The 19,194-nt window shown below is 35.2% G+C and overlaps 3 protein-coding genes across 4 annotated transcripts; 2 read left to right on the top strand and 1 right to left on the bottom strand.

Annotated features, from left to right (window-relative positions):
• The first annotated feature begins 42 nt into the window (after positions 1-42).
• LOC113038668 (uncharacterized) lies at positions 43-6,372 on the top strand. 2 transcript variants are annotated; one of them, XM_026196264.1, is made up of 11 exons: positions 43-624; positions 735-823; positions 938-1,050; positions 1,682-1,977; positions 2,418-2,966; positions 3,801-3,963; positions 4,107-4,254; positions 4,415-4,555; positions 5,630-5,750; positions 6,016-6,094; positions 6,205-6,372. In XM_026196264.1, exons 1-11 carry the CDS (start codon positions 539-541, stop codon positions 6,349-6,351), a joined length of 1,932 nt encoding a protein of 643 aa, XP_026052049.1. In that variant the 5' UTR covers positions 43-538; the 3' UTR covers positions 6,352-6,372. The 2 variants fall into 2 exon arrangements, with proteins under 2 accessions (XP_026052049.1, XP_026052048.1); XM_026196263.1 differs by having other exon boundaries at positions 6,013-6,094.
• Positions 6,373-7,016: 644 nt separating this feature from the next.
• meiosin (meiosis initiator) lies at positions 7,017-10,119 on the bottom strand. Its single transcript, XM_026196265.1, has 9 exons — positions 10,017-10,119; positions 9,753-9,848; positions 9,433-9,654; positions 9,241-9,340; positions 8,918-9,135; positions 8,397-8,479; positions 7,466-7,698; positions 7,269-7,358; positions 7,017-7,194 (listed from the first exon to the last, which is right to left on the bottom strand). Exons 1-9 carry the CDS (start codon positions 10,105-10,107, stop codon positions 7,050-7,052), a joined length of 1,278 nt encoding a protein of 425 aa, XP_026052050.1. The 5' UTR covers positions 10,108-10,119; the 3' UTR covers positions 7,017-7,049.
• A 4,829-nt stretch (positions 10,120-14,948) lies between these two features.
• Positions 14,949-16,167, top strand: sdhaf1 (succinate dehydrogenase complex assembly factor 1). The gene is made up of 2 exons (XM_026196262.1): positions 14,949-15,109; positions 15,780-16,167. Exons 1-2 carry the CDS (start codon positions 15,077-15,079, stop codon positions 16,089-16,091), a joined length of 345 nt encoding a protein of 114 aa, XP_026052047.1. The 5' UTR covers positions 14,949-15,076; the 3' UTR covers positions 16,092-16,167.
• The last annotated feature ends 3,027 nt before the right edge of the window (positions 16,168-19,194 follow it).

Raw genomic sequence — 19,194 nt, 5'->3', positions numbered from 1 at the left:
TCCAGGATCCCAACCCTACATGCAGTTTGGATAAGCTGGATTTCAGAATTTGTCAGTATTTGTATGGTGCCCTTTTGCTGCATTTAAAACATGCATTTGAGATTGAGCGGACATCATTCATTTATTTATAGATACATGTTTTCAGTAGGATTATTAGTTAATATTCTGTAAGCCACATACAGAATGTTAATCTTTTATTTTCCGTTTATTGCAGTGCCCATAACAGCATCATGTTGCCTGGAGCGAACAAGCACAGTACTAACAACAGCCAACAGACCAGACAGCACAATCCCATCCTCTGTTCCTTTCAGCTGCTGAAGAGCCCACACAGCTCTTTCCCTGCTTTCTCTGCAAGCTGGGTTGAATTGGAGCAGTCTGTACCATCGTTTGGTCCTCCAAATCCACAAACACATTTCAGATTACTTAAACACATCAGGAAGGAAAAATCTCATGTTATGATCTTGGCTGCTGCATATTGGTTTCATGAATCTTGGTTTCATGTATAAGAATATTCAGGAAAAACTGGAATCCGGGAAAGATGGCTGCATTGTTCTGGGACTTGGATTATGCTACAACTCCTCCACAGACACCAGCTCTAGACTTCAGGCATACTAGACACGTGAGGTGAGACGTATTATTATTTTTATTTTTTTACAATTTTTAATAACCATTACACTTTGACCCTGTGAAAATGACCATCTTTTTTTTCGTTTCTATGATCGTTCACACTGTAGTTCACCCATGCAAGACAACTTAGACTGGCCTTCAAGTGAGCAAGTGGAATTCACAAGATTAAACCCCTCCAGAACTAAAGACAAGACAGGTCTGATAACAGGTTTTGCATGCTCTTGTTGACATATGTTTTTATGATAGCACTCAGTCTGTAGTTCATTTCACTTAGTGTAATTTGCCTCTGCAATTTCATCATGCATTTCAGAAGGAGAATGGCATATGGTAACAGCCACTCGCTCATTGCTTGGCAGGGAAAGAAGAAGCCAGAGGGAGGGTTTGCAGGACCAGCAGAGAGTGTCTTACAACAGCTTGCCAAGAGTGAGATTGTATTATTATTTGTTTTTGTTCATTTTGTATACTCCACCCCTTTCTCGTAATATCTATTTAAAAAGATAAGAGTCTAATGTCTACTGTACTCTTCTGAAGGTTAGAGCTTTATTAAGTGCTACTATTGGATCAGTCAAATTCACAAATGAATCATGCAATGCATAAGTCCAGTGCAAAGTCATTTATGAAGGTTTGACTCCCAGTTAACCACAAACCATTGCTAATTTCATCAACTCAATCAAGCAGACATGTGTCAACATAGTTTATACTTTACTGATTCAGTTCTGAGTTTAGAAAAATCAAGGACTGATTTTATTGTAACAATCACTTATGGTATCTACCAGGATTTGCTACCAGTACTACACAATGCTTAGGTTAGGCACTGGTTAATATTCACTATGTTTCACCATTTTCAAGGCATTCAGCACTGTCATTGCCATGATCAATTAAATAATTAGAATTGGCCACAGGTCAGAGTTTAGGTCTTGAATTTCAAAATGTTGTTACTGCTTACCATTGCTTTTGACTCGTGACAATTAATGGAAACTGCATTTGAAAGAAAAATAATCAGTTAATTCAAGGCATTTAATCATGACAATTTATCATTCTTTTTGTTTCGTAGGCACACTTTCTCCAGCCAAATAGAGAATCAAATGCTTTTTCACCCTATGCTAATGACTTCTGCTTGAATGGTAGAGATGCCGAGAGCATTGCTGAGTCCCCCAGGAACAATCGTAAGCTGCACCCGCTGACACAGCCAGGATTCTACAGTCCGAAAGTCCCACGATCAAAACACTGTGAAGCTGCACAGTCCACAAAAACCTCTTTAAAAGGATCTTCTTCTACAAACAACTTGAAGGAGTTCTTTGCTCTCACGTTGCCTCTTCCGTGCTCCAAAACCGCTGTTCTCGAAACCAGGTGAGATGCACAAATCATGCCATAATGAACAGTATGTGTAATTTATGTAGAATTTCCCTAAAGGTCCACGATTACTTTTCTGCCTGGATTCAGTACTTGTGATATCATTATGCCCCTCCTTGCTCTCCCACCCATGAGATCCCACGGGGAGGGGTGGGACAGTCCATAAAAAGTGGGACATTCCCACCACATCGCATTAGAGTTCCCTGACCCAAATTTTAATCATTTCATTTATCACTGGAGCTCTGAGTCTGATTTGCTGTATTGCTGAAAATGACATTCAAAATGGAATGAAATTACTTTTATGATTATAAAATGGGTGATTCTTTATGCGTACAGTGTATGACCTTTTGCAACATATGGACTGCTTACCTTATTCTTTGCTTTTATGTATCTACAATATGTGTGTGTCTGTGGTCTTTGTGTTTTATTTCTGCCAGCCCTTTGTGTTCCAAACCACAAAAGGTTAAAACGTTTGTGGTAGAAAAGCCTCCTTTGATGAGAGCTGTGGTTTCTCAAACTTCACCGATCTCAAGTCAACCCGACAAAGAGCACTTCAGCCAACTCCTGCCAAGAGAGGACCATCTCATCAAAAACCAGGACTGCAGTTTGTTCAGTCTGCAGGAACCCAATAGGAAACCTCTTCGAAACGACCAACCTATCTGGAGTCAGAGCCAGAATTTGTTTACTGAGGAAATTTCTACCAGGGATCATCTTTCTATTAACACACTACATCTGTTCCCTGAACGCCAGTCTAAAGCAGACCAGCCTGCAGTGCTTTGTCCAAAATGGGATAAGGCAAGTCATGAAAGATCTACCTGGAGAGTTGACACTGATATTAAACCATCTCAGGGTGACCCTGACTGGTCATGTCAACTTCAAGCCAGCCCAGCTAAACATGACTGCAGCCCAAAACAAAAGAAGACACAGTCCTCACAACACAGAGAAACCAGTGATGTCAGAAACACTGAGCACAACCATGTAAAAAGGTAAGCAGATCTTCCTATTATTTTTAATGTATCATTTTTATAATACTATCTAATAGTATCGTGTGGTAGTGTTGCAAATAGTAATAGTAGTAAAATGGATTTAAAGGCACAGTTCTCCCAAAAATGAAAGTTCTGTCATTAATTACTCACCGTCATGTCGTTCCCAAACCTATAAGAATATCATTCATCTTCAGAACACAAATTAAGATATTTCTTTTAGCTTTCTGATCCTCCATGAACAGCAACGCAACTTACATGCTCAAGGCCGAGAAAGGTAGTAAAAACATTGGTAACATCTGTGGTTCAACCTTCATTTTATGAATTTTACTTTGTGCACAAAAACAAGTATTCTCATATCTTCCTAATATTACAGTTGAAAAACTGATGTCACATGGACTATTTTAACAGTCAGAAAGCTTTCGGATTTCATCAAAAATATCTTAATTAGTGTTCCAAAGATGAATGAAGGCCATACTGTTTTGGAATGACATGAATTGTAATTTTTTGGTAAACTATCCCTTTAAAATTGCTGCTACCGTAAGCACAAATCAGTAACCCTTTCCAATACAGTTCATTTTGTTAGGTTCCTACACATCTCATTGGGATACGTGATTCTGATTGATCAATCAAGGCATTTAATATTCATTTTGTTTATAGCAACACTATGAATCAATCCACTCATAGAATGAAAAACAAAACAAAATGCAAAGTCAAGAAACCTTAAATCTTTTAAAAGTTAAAACCACTTTTAACTGCATTTTTGTAACGTGTCAAAAACCAATTTTGACAGTAGTTTGTTTTGCAGTGGTTTAATAACATTTCTTTTTTTTTCAGTCAGGTGGATGTGCGCTCAAAGAATGTGTTTGGTCAGCCTCGGGTGATTGCATCACTGCGAGCAGCATGTTCCCCGCGGCCCGTTCGTAAGAGCACAGTGGTGGAGGAATTGAAAAAACTCATTGTGATGGATGACACAGAGGACAGCTCTCAGGGTGATTCAGTATGTGATTTATTCGGCTCACATTCAACCATATGACCCTAAACAACCTGACTGCTTAGGACAATAATGTGTAAAAGCAGGTATTGTTTTGCAGCGTATTGGTATGTGTGCAGTGTTGCCATGTGTTTACTGTCTTTTTCTAGTCACCCCTTCAACAAAAAGAGGCAGAGATGTGCAACAGTTTGCAAATGTCAAGTTCAAGCACAAGTTCGTTGTTATTCAGTCAAGCTTATCGATCATACCCAGAGTCTCCCCCACTCACACCCATCCATCTGCAAACACGTCAAACAGGCAAGAGTTATTCTTTCTATGAGGCAGAACTTCATTATTATTGTCAATGTTCTGTTGTAGTTCACGTGTTTTAATGGTTTTATCAATTGCACTTCAACTGGTATTACCTTGACATGATGTTTCCAGTACACCTTGGCACTCATTGGTCGTCTTTTCCTAGAATGCGGAGCATTGCCTGAGCAGGCTGAATTTGACCTATGGGACAGAGACCAACATCCTGAGCCTGAACTCATGCCCCTGCCAATCACGGCTTGTGATCTTGACTGGAATAGTTTAGTTCAAGCAGCCCAAGAATATGAGAGTAAGTATCAAAGGACAAATACGTTGATTTAAGATTGTTCACATACTGTGGTCCCAATGTTTTTGACAAAAGCCACAATTACAAATGTATAAGTGACATCCGCAATATACAGTAGCTTTTTTTTTTTTTACTAACGTCACTGTAATGAGCCATTTTTGCAGCATTCACAGTGCAATGGATATACTAAGTGAATTTTACATTGAATTGTGATATTACTTAAATGCAACAGTTTAGAAAACAATCAGTTTAATATTGAATGACCGCATTGCCAGATGTTTTCACTTTTTTAACTCAGTCAGCTTAAATGGTTCCAAATAAACCAGAATAATGTGCCTCCAAGCAGCTCACAGCTGTGGTGTTTCATTTCTGAATGAGTCGGAAAAACATTTGTTCATAAAAACAATTCTTTTATTTTTGAATGAATGAATGAATGATTTAATGACTCATACACTCACTTGTAACTGCATACATAGTGATATGTTAAATAGCTGGCTTTACAATTAGTTTAATTCAATGACTTATTGGTAGAAGTATTATTTAAAGGTGCTGTAGGGAACTTTTGTAAAAAAAAATAGTTTTTACATATTTATTAAACCTGTCATTATGTCCTGACAGTAGAATATGAGACAGATAATCTGTGAAAAAAATCAAGCTCCTCTGGCTCCTCCCAGTGGTCCTATTTCCATTTGCAGAAAGTCATGCGCTCCCGGTAAAAAACAACCAATCAGAGCTGCGGTCCGTAACTTTGTTTGTGTTCAAAATGTAGAAAAATGAACATAATAAGCGAGTACACCATGAATCCATTTTCCAAACCGTGTTTTTAGCTTGTCCTGAATCACTAGGGTACACCTATAATAAGTGTTTATATTCGGACTATTTTAGATTGCTTCGGGGGTACCGCGGCGGAGTAACCCAGTACCTTTGTGATTCTTCATAGACATAAACAGAGAGAAGTAGTTCCTGCTACGATGTTCTTCCGCAAGACGCAAGCAGTTCTGTTTATTAACCGCTAGAGCGTCAAAAGTTCCCTACTGCAGCTTTAAATGGATAACTCCATGGTTAATATATTTCCAGCACAAAGGATGGCAGCCCTTTTGTCAGAAATGAGTCCTGTATCAAGCAGGCCAGACACACCATCCAATGGAACCTGCAAGATCCACCAATCCAGTGCCTACTGCAGTGGAGAAGATTTGGAGTAAGCGAGACATATTTTTATTCATTTAATGCTGTTCTGGATTGAGCATCTCAATTTTGAAACTGCTGCCATGTTCATTCTTTGAGTAATACACAGTTAAAAACCTACACTGGTAAAAAATAAAGCTTCTTTATTGGCATCTATAGTCCCATAAAGAACATTTCACATCCATGGAAATTTTTCCACAGATGCTATTTTCATGGTTCTTTAGATTATTAAAGGGTGTATATGAATATTAATTGCCTTGTATGGTTATTTTTAGCAGTGACGTATTCATTGACTTTCCTGATCAACTCTCTCACCTGGAAGGGATGCTTAGGCGACTGAGTAGTGATCTGCTGAAGGTGAGGCTCATTTAGCAGTTAATAAATGAGTGTACTACTTGCTCTCATAGAGGACAAACATGCTCACAAGCACCATGTGTTCCTCTGTCCTTCTCTGTCCTCCTGTTCAGGAGAAGAGAGACAAGGTGGCTCTTCTGGCAGAGGTGTTGAAGCTTCGCATTAGCAACCAGCATCTGAGAGAGGAGTCCCTTTGTGCCGTTGCACAACTACACAAAATCAACAACATTTTAAACACGGCTCCTGGAGAGATGGAGTAATGCAGGGTTGCAAGCACAAACTACAAGCCTGGATATCAGCACACATTTTTTGCACCGATTTAGGAGGCAAAAATCTGCAATGTGTTGCATGAAGCCATTGGTTGATTTTTTTTTTTCTGGTGCAGGTTTCATGCAAACTTGAAAACCCAAACAAAATGAACTCTTTTACGGTTTATTAACAGCACAGTACAACCCAGAACAACTTTCATGAGGTTGGTAACTCTCTTGGGGAACATATTAGAGCTCCTCTAAGACTTCTTACTGAATTATTAGGTTCAGGCTATATAAAACAGCTAATATAAACATCATAATAAATATATAAATATATAAATATATGAAGATAGATACTTAACAATTGGCATTTGTTATAAATAAGTAATAAAAGTCGCAATGTTTTATCTAACAATATAAAGTCACAGTGAAAAGGCTAAAAACTGTATATATTAAAACACTGAAAATGTAAATATGCTCTATGATGATAAAAAAAAAAACAGAAGAACAATAAATAAATATACTTAAAACACAATAAATTAGTTCTTTTAAAATCCCTGAGATGCAGTAGTGTTAAATCACAACAGTGATTAACCTTAATAAAACTGTATTGAACTAAACAATGCAGTTGTTTAAACATCAGTAGTCTATTTGTTTTTTTTATGCGCATGTTCTCAGAGCAGTAGGTCATTGAGGTGTGAAGACCTTCATTTGACGGCTGCATACTTGTCTCTATAGGCCAGTAGCATGTGCAGTGGACTGGGCACAAAGCGTTCTGCCTTCATTTCTGTTTCGTGTTTTTGAGCACGTACATTGCGGTTCTGCTGGCAGCTGAAACTCCAGGCTTTCAAGCTAAAATCGGAGAAAGGTTTATACGAAATTGTATTGCAACAGACAAGCCTGGATGAAGTTTGGAGAAGTCCTACCAGTACAAACGCCTCTCCTTCTTGGGCAAGATGTGCCACAGATTGGCTAACTCTTTGGTGACCGTAGTGGACGGGATGCCAGGATAGGATCTGTTCCAACATAATATCAAAAGTCTGCCATTATATATTCAGATATATTTAAATGGGTCTAATAGTGGTTTTATCATTGAAATAAGAAAAAGAATAGTCATGCACACCTGATATATAATTTTCTGTTAATTCGGCAGAACATAATAAAGCCGTTCACACATTTCCTCTTAGGGTTTGGCTGTGTTGTAACACGTCCTCTTCTTGAAGTGTTCCTGTGTGAACAGACTTTTCTTGCTCTCTTCAGAGGGACGAGTTGTTTTGGGGTCTCATCTTCAGAGCTGTTGTTCTCTTCCTCACTCTTGAAGGACAGATTACTGCTACTTCCAGCGCTCATGACAATCTGCCAATTTGAAGAACAGAGAAGATAACATAAATAAGAGAGCTCAAAGTAAAACAGTATCTCACTGATCTAATATACAATAGGGGTCCAAAAGTCAACTAGTGAACAGGCTTCTATGTATTTTTCCATTTTAATTGATTTTTACTTAAATCCCAATTTTCTCATTGCTATTTTCAGCATAACATTTTTAGTGAAATGTTGACCATCACATCACATGATCAGTGTCACAAACTGAATTCTTCAATTCATTTGACATCATAATGTTTCCTGATTTTACATTGTTGAAATGAAAAACAACTTAACCCTAAAAGACTCAAGCATATTCATGATGTATTATAATGTTTAAACAGTAAAAAAAAAATATTTTAAAATATTTTTTGTACCATTAATTGAATGGGCTCCACTGTGTGAGAATAGTATAAAAAATACATTGTAATTTGCTACAAAAATGCAAGAAAAATTATCTCAAATGTATATACAGCCAAAATATCAGGGCATGTAAGGTTTTTTTCCATCACTAAACACTGTGTAGAAACACTTATTTAGTGTAGGAATTATTTTATTGCAATACACAAACTTTGTAGTTCTGTTTTGCTGGGTCTCTGAGGATTAATCCCAGTTTTTCATTGTTATCTCAGTTTTGAGTTTTGGACCTCCCTGTATCTGCAGGTAACAAAGGATCACTAAATTTGACCTACTGATTCATTTGCAAAGCTGCCTGGCAAACTGGGACTTTTTAAGACGGTAGATTCTGGGGTGACCCACACGTCTTCGAATAATGCTGTTAGGGTAAAAAAAAAATATTGTTCAGTCAGCATTGCAGCAACACTGTCTTGTTTGTAATTTTACTCTATCAGTAATGTGTATATTTGGCTCCAAGCAGATTTTGCGTTGCTGCCTAAAAGTTTTAAACAATATATTATTCATAAAACAACTAATGCGTCTATTTAATAAATACACGCTCAGAAAAAAGATACAACAGCTGCCAGTGGGGTGGTACCCTTTCAAAAAGCACTAATATGTTGGTACACTTGATGTACTAATATGTATCTTTAAACTACTATTATGCACCTTTTAAGAGTAAATAAAGTACAAAGATTTACTTTTAGAAAAAGGTAGTGCCCCAGTGACAGCTTTTGTACCTTTTCACTGAGATAGTATAGTATAGAATTAATCAAATGATATACAGTATGTGTTGGCCCGTATGGATTATCTTTACTTTGTAGTGCCTCTCGTCCTTCTGGATGGAGAGAACGACTCAGGCCTTGAGAAGGTGATATGAGCAGAGACGGGTTGTGGGTCAAACTGTCTGCTTCCCGAAGAGGCGGACGCAAAGGCAGTACTGGTGTTTTTGGTAGCGTAGGGCTGAAAGGGAAACGCTTTTTCCATGCAGCTGGAAAAGCTCCCAGCATGGGGTCTTTCAGAAGAATTCTTGATCTGAAGATATAGTATAAGATCAAAAGTTACAAGCTTGCACACAGGTACATCTCAGGCTGTCATTTCTCTATAAATAAACATAAATTAAATACCCAGTACACAAACCTGGATGGAGGTGTATCCAACATATTTCTCCCTGGGCTTCCATCTTCACTTCCTGTCTGGTCTTCACAGAAACTACAGGTAGATTCAGCCTCAGTGCTCCCTGATAACAAAAAATAACCCCAGGTATCATTTAAGTTTCATAATGAGGATTTAACTGATATCTTACACCAAATAAAGACCATATTTTTTCACCTGTATTGAAAGAGGAAGTTGTGGAGTTGGAGTCTATAGAGCTTTGTGATGGCTCGCTGTCATCAACAGGCCACAGGTCTTTCTCCTCTGCAGTTTGGACTTCTGACAAATTGTTTTGTCTGTCACACACAAGCTTGTGTTCTTGGTCCTCCACAGCATTTATGATAAATCTCTCAGAGATTTTGAGGGTCTGAGGGTCCCACTTTTTGTCACTTAATCGTACTGTTTATAAATGTATACATACAGTAGTGTAAGTGAAAATAAATACCATTTTATACAATGTAAGATTTATTTTTCTTTCAATTCTTTATATACTTCACCTGTGTACTTGTTTATGCGACTGTAGGTGTACATGTTCTTGGCTTTTAGAAACTGTGGTGGTGATAATGGAGTGTCTTCACTTTCTGACTCTGATTCTGCAAACACACACACACAGGCAATTGATTTTAGTATATATATATATATATATATACACACACACACACACACACACAAACATATATATATATATATATGCCCACTTCCATATTTCAAAACATATGCATAAAAAACTTGGATTGCGCATAAATAATAAAGCAGCTGACTTCTCTCATTGTCTTCGGATAACGTCAGATGGTGAGGGAGACTCTTCAGACTATGAATGTGACTCTCGTGAAACTCAAAGCACTGCAGCATGTTTATTAGGGTGTCCTGTGGACACATCAGATATGTTTTAAATATTTTTAACTATGCATTATTCATACAATGTAGCAAATGAATTTATTTTATTACAGTATGTTCGTATGTTTTAACATCTAGAGATACACACAAACATATATAACACACGTATTATACATTGTAAACTAGCATTTAAAATTATTTTTTTTCACAGCTGACTGAGTAACAATGCGTTAATTTCGTACACTATTCAATGCCATTTTATTTTTTTATATTTTGCAATGAGACATAATTTACGCTAATGTGTAAACAGTTGCGCATACTTCTTTATTAACTGATATGTCGCGTTTAATATACGTTTTATTATTGTTGTTTTTAAATGGATGCATATTTTCTTGTGTATGTATATTTTCCTTACCTGATTTACTCTCTATGGAATGCAGCGGCTATTCAAGTAAATTAAATCTCCAACATAGAACTTTTTATTAGAACGACATTGGACAAGAAAAGAACCAATCAGCTTCAGCGCTTACGCGGATTGGATAACGAGAAGCATCAGCCTTTCCCAGTAGGTCCTTTACGCAGACCTCGTTACTGGGGTGTTTGTCTATGCACGTTTTATTGAACTTTAAACTTATGCATATTTTATTCAATATAAAAAACAATTTATTCGGTTTCAACCAATCCATTTCTATAAGACTTTCGTAAAAATGTCTCCGTAGTACTGTTTGTACATTAAGAAGACCAACATGACATAGCAACATATCCCAACCAATGACGTGACTTGGAGGCGTGGCTGTCTCCGTAAGGAACATCCCCTGCAAGTTCTGTGACCCATCTGTGCATGATCTATTTCGCATCAACAATGCCACAATTTATTTTATTATTATTATTATTATTTTTTAACTTTCAAAATTACATAATTCAACAGCAAGTTCTTAACATATTTATCGTATTTACACATTTTGTTAGTACAAATTGAAACAATTTTACTTTAAAAAAATAAATAAATAAACATTGAACAAAATAAAATAAAAGGGAATCACATGCATACTCTAAACTCATGTTTACCATTTGTTTTCATTCAAATGAATATAAGTTTTCTAAAAGGAAAATATTTATTCTTGATCTGTTTTTGTTATTAGGAAAATGTATATTCATCAAACTAAATGGAGTAACTTAAAATCAAATTTTTCAAATTTTCAAACCTTCAAAAAACCAAGCCTTTAAAGCTCATTTAGAATCTATAAAAATCGTAACGACCCAAAGTTTTACGGAAAACTGTTTGAAATAAAAAAAATTGTCATTCCTTTTGCTGACACTAGGGGTAGACTAAATATATTACACAAATCAGCTAACGTGCATCTTTGCGAAATCTATGCGAAAGTTAATAAAAAAATAAATATTGGTTTTCCAGAATAAATTATTTCCATTTAATCTCCATTTTAGAATGTTTTAATTAAACATTTAAATCTTTTATTTAACTTATTATTGAAAGAAAGTCTACATATAGCTTCCCTATTATGTTCAAATGCATGTGAATATGAAATATGTCTTATTTATTGTCCTGTAACACTGCCGAAAGTATGTGAATAGCCTACAGAGAGGACCTGCCAGAATGAGCTGCGCAGATCATTGTGCTGTTCTGTTTCATAATATCGACTGCATGAAAATATTATTTACAGGCTGCATCGTCAAGATGTATGTCAAGGACGAAACACAACACCCTTTGGGTTTTTTATGTCTTTCATTTTCTTGCATACTTTTCAGTCATTTGTAGATGTGTTTTTGAACATAACAGCCTTTTAGCTTTTACCTCCTCGCTGTCACTATGACTCCAGATTTATACAGATCGTGACCCACAGAACGTGTTTGTGTCTGCCTGCGATTCAGCTGTGACTTGTGCTATGATGCTGGAGCTGGTCACCTCTTTGGATCCACACCTCAAAAAGCACAAGCAGCTGGTAAGACAAGGCGTTACATCTCAATTTCAAGACTGTTTTCAGAGGTCATTCGTTTACCAACTAACTTTGGAGACATATAGCACCACTAACTCATAAATACACGCTGTTCCCAGATGTGGAAATTGGTTCGTGTTTCCGAGGATGCTTTTTTCTGACTTGTGAATATCCACAAGTGCTGTAAAAGTAAGAGTCAATTCTATTGTTTAACTTGTAATAGAGCCAAGAGCTACAAAACACTAAATGACTGGAAGGGATTTTGATAAGAAGACCTCACAACCTATATATACAGTAGCAGATCTAGAGTGCCAGATTTCTTGATCTTCACATCTTTGTGTGAAGATCAAGTTGATTATTTTCAAGATCAAGTTGATGCAGTTGATTCTTTTCTTTTTTTCACAGAATGAAGCATCTTCCTGTGCAGGTCAGGTGGTAGGAAGATGGCCATTATTTTAATGAATCTAAATCCTTAGTGAACACAATACTGCAGCAACCACTCCAGGATTAGAATCATGGTTGATTTTGGGGACATTTGATTGGCTGTTCACATTTACAAAGAAGAATATTTTTGATCTGAAGATGTCCAGGGTGACCCTGCAGTTGATCTTTTTTAATGGACAAGAAGCTTTTGAGCAGTGGTCTCAGACAGACTCGCAATATGGTTCTCGGCTCCTCACACACTCCATGTCCTGCATTCCTCACCCGCTGGGTTCTGAACAAACCACACTGCTGAATGCTGTGGTAAGTCAGGATCCTTGTGTATGTGTGTGTGTGTGTGTGTGGTGCATTTGTTTTTAAAGCGATAGTTTACCCAAAAATTATAATGTTGTCAAAATTTACTAACTTCAAGTTTTTTTAACCTTTGACTTTCTGTTGTGAAACACACACTAGGCCCATATACAGTTAAAATTGACTCTTCAAAATGTCTATTATGTTCTACAGAAGACAGAACGTCATACAGGTTTGGAACAAGATAAGTGTGAGTAAATACTGACGGATTTTTTCCTTTTGGTTAAACTATCCCTTAAGTATCTATGAATCATAAATATATGATATTTGCAGGATCTCCTTGTTCTTTTGGACCTTATTGGTGCCCCTGATCCAATGTTTGTGAATCACTTTCAGAACACAGCTTGCTGGTTTGAGCGCCTTATTGCTGCTGCTAAGACTGATTTGACTTTCTGTTAATATAAGGTATCCTGGTTAATCATTAATGGCCATAAAGACTCTTAAAACTAATGTTTGATCTGCAGTGGCTTCATTTAGAGTCGACAAACTATAAACCACTTACTGTAAAAGGAAGTACCATTTATTAAGTTATCTATGTCTACAGTCTATGCAGCGTTTGCAATGAACACCTCCCAAACGCAGTTTAAAATCACATATGAACTCGCTAGCCAATTTGTCAGACTATGATTAATAAATTATGATTATCATATTATTTGGGTTGGATTTTTCAATGGAGGAGAGGCTTCAGTATTCTGACTTTCTTTGGAGAAACAGCTGATCACTGTTTGAGATTTGACAGGCTTGTGTGTTTACCATTAATCATAAATTGTGGAGTGAGCTATATATATATATATATATATATATATATATATATATATATATATATATATATTTATTTATATTTATATATTTATATATTTATATATTTATATATCTATATATATATATATAATTTATATATTTATTTATTTGTATTATGGTATCCGCAAACAATGATTGACTGCATTAAAACTGAAAATAATATAATGATTTAGAATAAGATTCATTAATAAATATATTTTAGTCTAAGATATGAGTTTGATAATCTGGTTTATTTCTGATATTTTATTTTGGCTAGTAGAAGCTCAACATTCAGCTGCAATATTAACCTGTCAGTGAAGAAGTTCATTTCAAACCCTGTAATGATTAAAAGATAATAAAAACAATATCAATGAAGTTCAGTGATTAATTAGCAGTATTTAATATGATTATTAATAAAATTATTATTAAATATAATCTTCGATTGTTATAAAAATGATAACAATAGACCCAATGATAGGTAGTTTATATCCATCCTCTGATTATGTTTAGTAAACTACTCAATAACTGTGCTATAAAATCAATAGATTTCGAAGTAGATGCTTCAAGCTCAGGAATGGATGAACCTGATGCTGTATTATTAAACTATGCATTACAATCAAGCTTTGACAAACTTCTGTTTTTAATCTCGCAATAGTTTTCTCAAGTGAGCTGTCTGTAATCTCTAGTAGCTAAATGTTGAATCACATGTAAGTCTAGAAAATAATTTTGTATAAGTATATACAGAGACTGAAACTCACACTGAGACTTGACTAGACTGTTAAGCAAAAGACTTGAGACTTTTCCAAATTAGAAACTCTTTACGAGGACAGTTTTTCTTTTCTTTTTTTTTCTTCTAAGAATAATGCAACAATTTATAGATAGAAACCCATGAAAATGAATATAAATTTCTCAGCGAGTATTACAGGAAAATAATAGATCTCTTGTAGTGTATGTAGTGAATACTGTAAATTGCATAAAATATGTCCTTTGTCACGTGAAACTCAATATAGCTTACTTTATTTTAATATACAGAAAGTATGATTTAATGTCCAAATAATCCCTCAGAAATTAATTTGTATTTAAAAACATGTAAATTGTACTATAACAAACTAACCTTCAGCATGTAAAAAAGCATTTAAAACTGAACATGGGCTCTTAAAAAAGGACATACACACAGTACAGACTTGACTTCACTTAAACTTGACCTTGAAAGACTTGACTCTTGCATCAGTGACATCATCCTTGTCTTGAGTGTCGTTATACATCCTGGACACTAGGTGGCAGTTTATCCGGCGCGTACAGCGTTTCATGACGTCAGCACCAGTTAGAAAACACACACAGCGAGCTCAGGCGCACTGGCGTAGGTCATGTATGACTGCTGTCATTGGGAAGACGTTTAATAACTTACAACATATAATAAACAGCTATGATGTGTCTGGGTGATATAACAATAACCAATGACATCGTGTGCTGAAACGTTAACTGACAAGGTAAGGTGTAACAGTTAGCTGGCATTTGAATGTTACTCATGTGAATGTTACTTTGACGTAGAATTTCAAGAAGTTTTGGCAGTGAGAAACATAGAGTGACATAGAAAATGTTTGTATTTTGTAAAATCCGTCTCACACAACATGACCATTTAGGATTTAGATTTAAAAAAAAAAAAACTGAATGGATAAAAAATGATAGATGCCATAATCACCTTAAATGTATATATATATATATATATATATATATATATATATATATATATATATATATATATATATATATATATATATATCATAATTCTTCAGTTTATTGATCAGTTACATTAAGTTGTTTTGTATTACACATTTTCTGAAATATTTGTTTAACTATGCAAATTAGGAATTATCTAATTAAATATGCAATAAGTTCCAATCAAAACAAGCAATCTAACACTGAATAAAGCCAGGTTCAAAATTAAAAAATCATAAAATATGGTTAACCTCCATGAAACCCTCTGAATATTGATAGGAATTAAACTGTAAATTCTCTGTGTACGAGATTTCTTAAATTAACTTAGTGTGACAAATGTAATTTTTTTTCATATTCCATTTAATCTCTTAATTAAAATTTGATTTGCTGTTGTTATGAAACATAATTCAGTGCATTTATTACATTATGTTCCTTTTGCAGGCTGAGGAAATCTTTGTCATTCCCTTCAAGACTGCGTTTTTTTTTATGATCCAGCTCATGATGGCGCGCCATAGCAAGCTCCAGAAACAGGTCTTATCCCTGTATCGGCAGTTTCTGCGTGCAGCTCAGGACAAGCCGGGCTTCATACCGAGAATACGTGATGAATTCCGTGCCAGTGCTGCCATCAAGAAGTCTGACGTCATGCACATAGAATATCTTTATCGACGAGGCCAACGCCAACTCGAACTGCTTAAAGATGTAAACACTAAACAACTTGGATCGTTCAGCAAGTCTAGAGAGGACAGTTCATAGCAACCTATATAATCATATACTGTATTAAAATGTTTTACAGAATGTGACTTACAATTACATCTTGTTTTCTGGGAAACCACCTCCATGACTTCAGTTATTTAAATGGAAAGACCAATGAGACTTTATCTCTTCTCAGGGAAACTTGAAAGTTATTTATGCACATAATTTTTTTACTGCTATTTGAGTATTATCATTTGAAGTGTGTCCACTAGATGTATTATGTACTGTCAGGGTGGATGTAATGAAGTGTTTTAAAGAAAATATCTGTAGGCACTATTCTTCTGAAATGATTCAACACATTTATACTTATTTCGTTTATTTCTGCTATAGTGCCTCTGTCCTGTTGAAATAACAGATGTATTCTGTCTATGGTTCACATTGTGGTAAAACTTAGAAAATATTAAATAGAAATAGAAAATATTGTGATGTCCAAATAATGTAAAGCTTGAGACTTGTCCTATTGAGTAAATGGTTGTACAATCAATAATGTATTGTAAAGATATTATATATAAAAAGGTCATAATAAGACTTAATTTATAGTTATATGCAATAGCAAAATGGTTATTTTCACCCAGATGTACTTGTATTCATATTTTTTCCAAACCAAAAAAGAAGAGGAATAGAATGTAAAATGTTTGATGTTTGATGTTGAATTTTGGTTAATAATATCATGGTCAATTGATTAATACATATGCAGATTTGTTTTAACCACCCTCCCCCATCCTCTCGATTCTTAGAAGGAATCTTTATTTAGGTTTAGTTATGTGGTGTTTGTACAGTACAGTGGCACTTTAATATACAGTAGATGAGGCCTAGGAAATTTGTAAAAGGAAATTTCTAAAAACTTAAACCCCATTTCAGCTCATTCCCAGAGTTATCTCTGTCATGAGAACAAGATGGGACTGTATATACAGATATAAATGCACACAAACGATATATAATGCATGCAATACAATTGTAATATTAGTTGTTATATAGAAATAGTATGAGTTGAAAAATGTAATCTTTAAAATGCATTATTTTAAAAACATTATTTTAAGTTATCTAGATGAAGACTGTTTGAGTTACAACCTGCTATATTACAAACTGAAATAATTACAAATATTTTTATAGAAAACAAATATTCATACTTTTATTCAGCAAGGATGCATTAAATTGATCAAAATTGACAGCAAAGGCTTTTACATTGTTTTACATTGATTTGTTTCTAGTGCTGTTCTTTTGAGCTATCTATTATTCAAAGGATTAAAAAAAAAATGACCACACTAAAATGTGAAAAACATTTTTTTTACAAACATCATAATAATAAGAAATGTTTAGTTCGCACCAGATCATTTCTGAAGGATCATGTGGCACTGAAGATTGGAGTAATAATGGCTGCTAAATTTAGCATTGCCATCACAGGAATAAATTACATTTTAACATATATTAACAAAAAATATTTAAAATTGTAGTAATATTTCGCAATATCACTGTTTCACTATATTTTTGATCCAATAAACAAAGCCTGAGAATTCAGCCTATTCTGGTGAGAATTATCAAAATAAAAAAATATCTTACCAACCCCAGTCTTTTGAACAATGGTGTACATTCAAATATATATAATAGTATATAACAGTGTATAATATTGTGTTATTTTGTATTGTACTGAATTGTATATTATCTTTTATGTAATGTTAGAAGTAATTCACAATGACAAATGCCCTGTGAATGCAACATCACAACCAAACTAATCAAATCAATTAAACCCTAACATCAATTTTGATTCAAGTTACAGAATGTATTACAGAAAACACTGACTGTAGACCAGACAAATGTTTGTTACATGATGCTCTATTTCCATGAGCATAGCTGACTGTGATGAAGAATGCCAGGGCTTCCCAGCAAGAGCTCAGTGCCGAGGTTGAGAAGAACGTGCTGCTGTTTACTTCTAGGGTTCAAGCAGTAGATACTAGCCACTGACGGAAATATCTCTCCTCCTGTTTTCTGTCTGCCTCTCTCTTTTTGTATTTTGACAAATGTATCGAACTTTATCTAAACTGTAATATACTGAATATGCTCGTTTTTTTTTTTTCTTGTATAATTATTTTTGTGGACAACATGTCAGCCTTTTATTGTTTAACATTATTGCAGTATTGCTGAATTGCACTGATTCTTTGTTTTTGTTTGTGTTTTATTTTATATTTAAAAATTTTAATAAAGGTGCTCATATCCAATCACGTCTTGTGTCCAATCATTATACATATATAATGTTGAACAACGACTCATTAATTTACAGCAGGCCAGTTTGGAGAGCACTGATTTTAACACATCGACAACAAAGAAAGACAAAGAGAACGTTCAGGTGGATGAAGAGAAAAGAGGGAGGAAAAATAAGAGGAACGAGACAGACTCTATAATGAGCTTTTGGGCGATTTACTATATTCATCACCCAGCACCTGTGATGAATTACATTATGCAGATCACACTTCTCAGATCTCTTGATGACTTTAGAGACAGTGTAGCACTCAGAGCCCAAACCCATGATTAGCGCTACTGCGTTTGGAATAATAGAAACACAAGACATGGCTTTTCGGTTTCACGGCAGTAGTTGCCAAAACACTTGTCTTCTGATGAGGACAAAGTTTCTGAATAAAATACCACACACTCTTTTGATATAGCGCTTGTCTGTCTCCACTGCACCTGGGCACTTACAAGCAATGAGCAGTACTCTAATGATGGGGGAATACTGTCTTGTGAGCTGGCAACCAAGATGAAAGGCAAGGGTGGGCTGGTCAGAGAGAACAAAGCAATATCGTCTCAGCCATCTAAGCGCATCCCACAATAGAAAGAGAGTATCATGGCTATATTTTTGTCTGTCAACATCAAACAAAGCAATATTTTAATGTCAGTGAAGCAACAGACAAATGGTGGTCTGCCAGTTGTTTAAAGTTTTTAAATTGTACTTGTTGAATGTCCTTGAAGTTGCATTTTCAAAGAGAGATGATTGTAATGGGGTAGGGGGTGATTTGTGATCGTTTAGGTATTTATCATGACAGTCTATAAGAAATTACCATGGTCACTGTTATTTGCATGAAAATGCCAATAGGCTACTGATGTTTTC

The sequence above is a fragment of the Carassius auratus genome, chromosome 21 (assembly GCF_003368295.1).
Source record: "Carassius auratus strain Wakin chromosome 21, ASM336829v1, whole genome shotgun sequence".
NCBI classification, from domain to species: Eukaryota; Metazoa; Chordata; class Actinopteri; order Cypriniformes; family Cyprinidae; genus Carassius; species Carassius auratus.
Note: the sequence above shows the minus strand (reverse complement) of the source record. Positions and strands in the feature narration are given on the sequence as shown.

Excerpts from the sequence above, each read along its gene's own strand:
- sdhaf1 (XM_026196262.1), top strand. The coding sequence starts at position 15,077 with ATGACATCGTGTGCTGAAACGTTAACTGACAAG. Across the intron at positions 15,110-15,779 it reads CTGAAACGTTAACTGACAAG|GCTGAGGAAATCTTTGTCAT; the intron begins GTAAGGTGTAAC and ends TTCCTTTTGCAG.
- meiosin (XM_026196265.1), bottom strand. The coding sequence starts at position 10,107 with ATGCTGCAGTGCTTTGAGTTTCACGAGAGTCACATTCATAGTCTGAAG. Across the intron at positions 9,655-9,752 it reads TCGCATAAACAAGTACACAG|TACGATTAAGTGACAAAAAG; the intron begins GTGAAGTATATA and ends ATTTATAAACAG. Across the intron at positions 7,699-8,396 it reads GCAGCTTTGCAAATGAATCA|ATTGTCATGAGCGCTGGAAG; the intron begins GTAGGTCAAATT and ends TCAAATTGGCAG.
- LOC113038668 (XM_026196263.1), top strand. The coding sequence starts at position 539 with ATGGCTGCATTGTTCTGGGACTTGGATTATGCTACAACTCCTCCACAG. Across the intron at positions 824-937 it reads CAGAACTAAAGACAAGACAG|AAGGAGAATGGCATATGGTA; the intron begins GTCTGATAACAG and ends CATGCATTTCAG. Across the intron at positions 1,051-1,681 it reads CTTACAACAGCTTGCCAAGA|GCACACTTTCTCCAGCCAAA; the intron begins GTGAGATTGTAT and ends TTTGTTTCGTAG.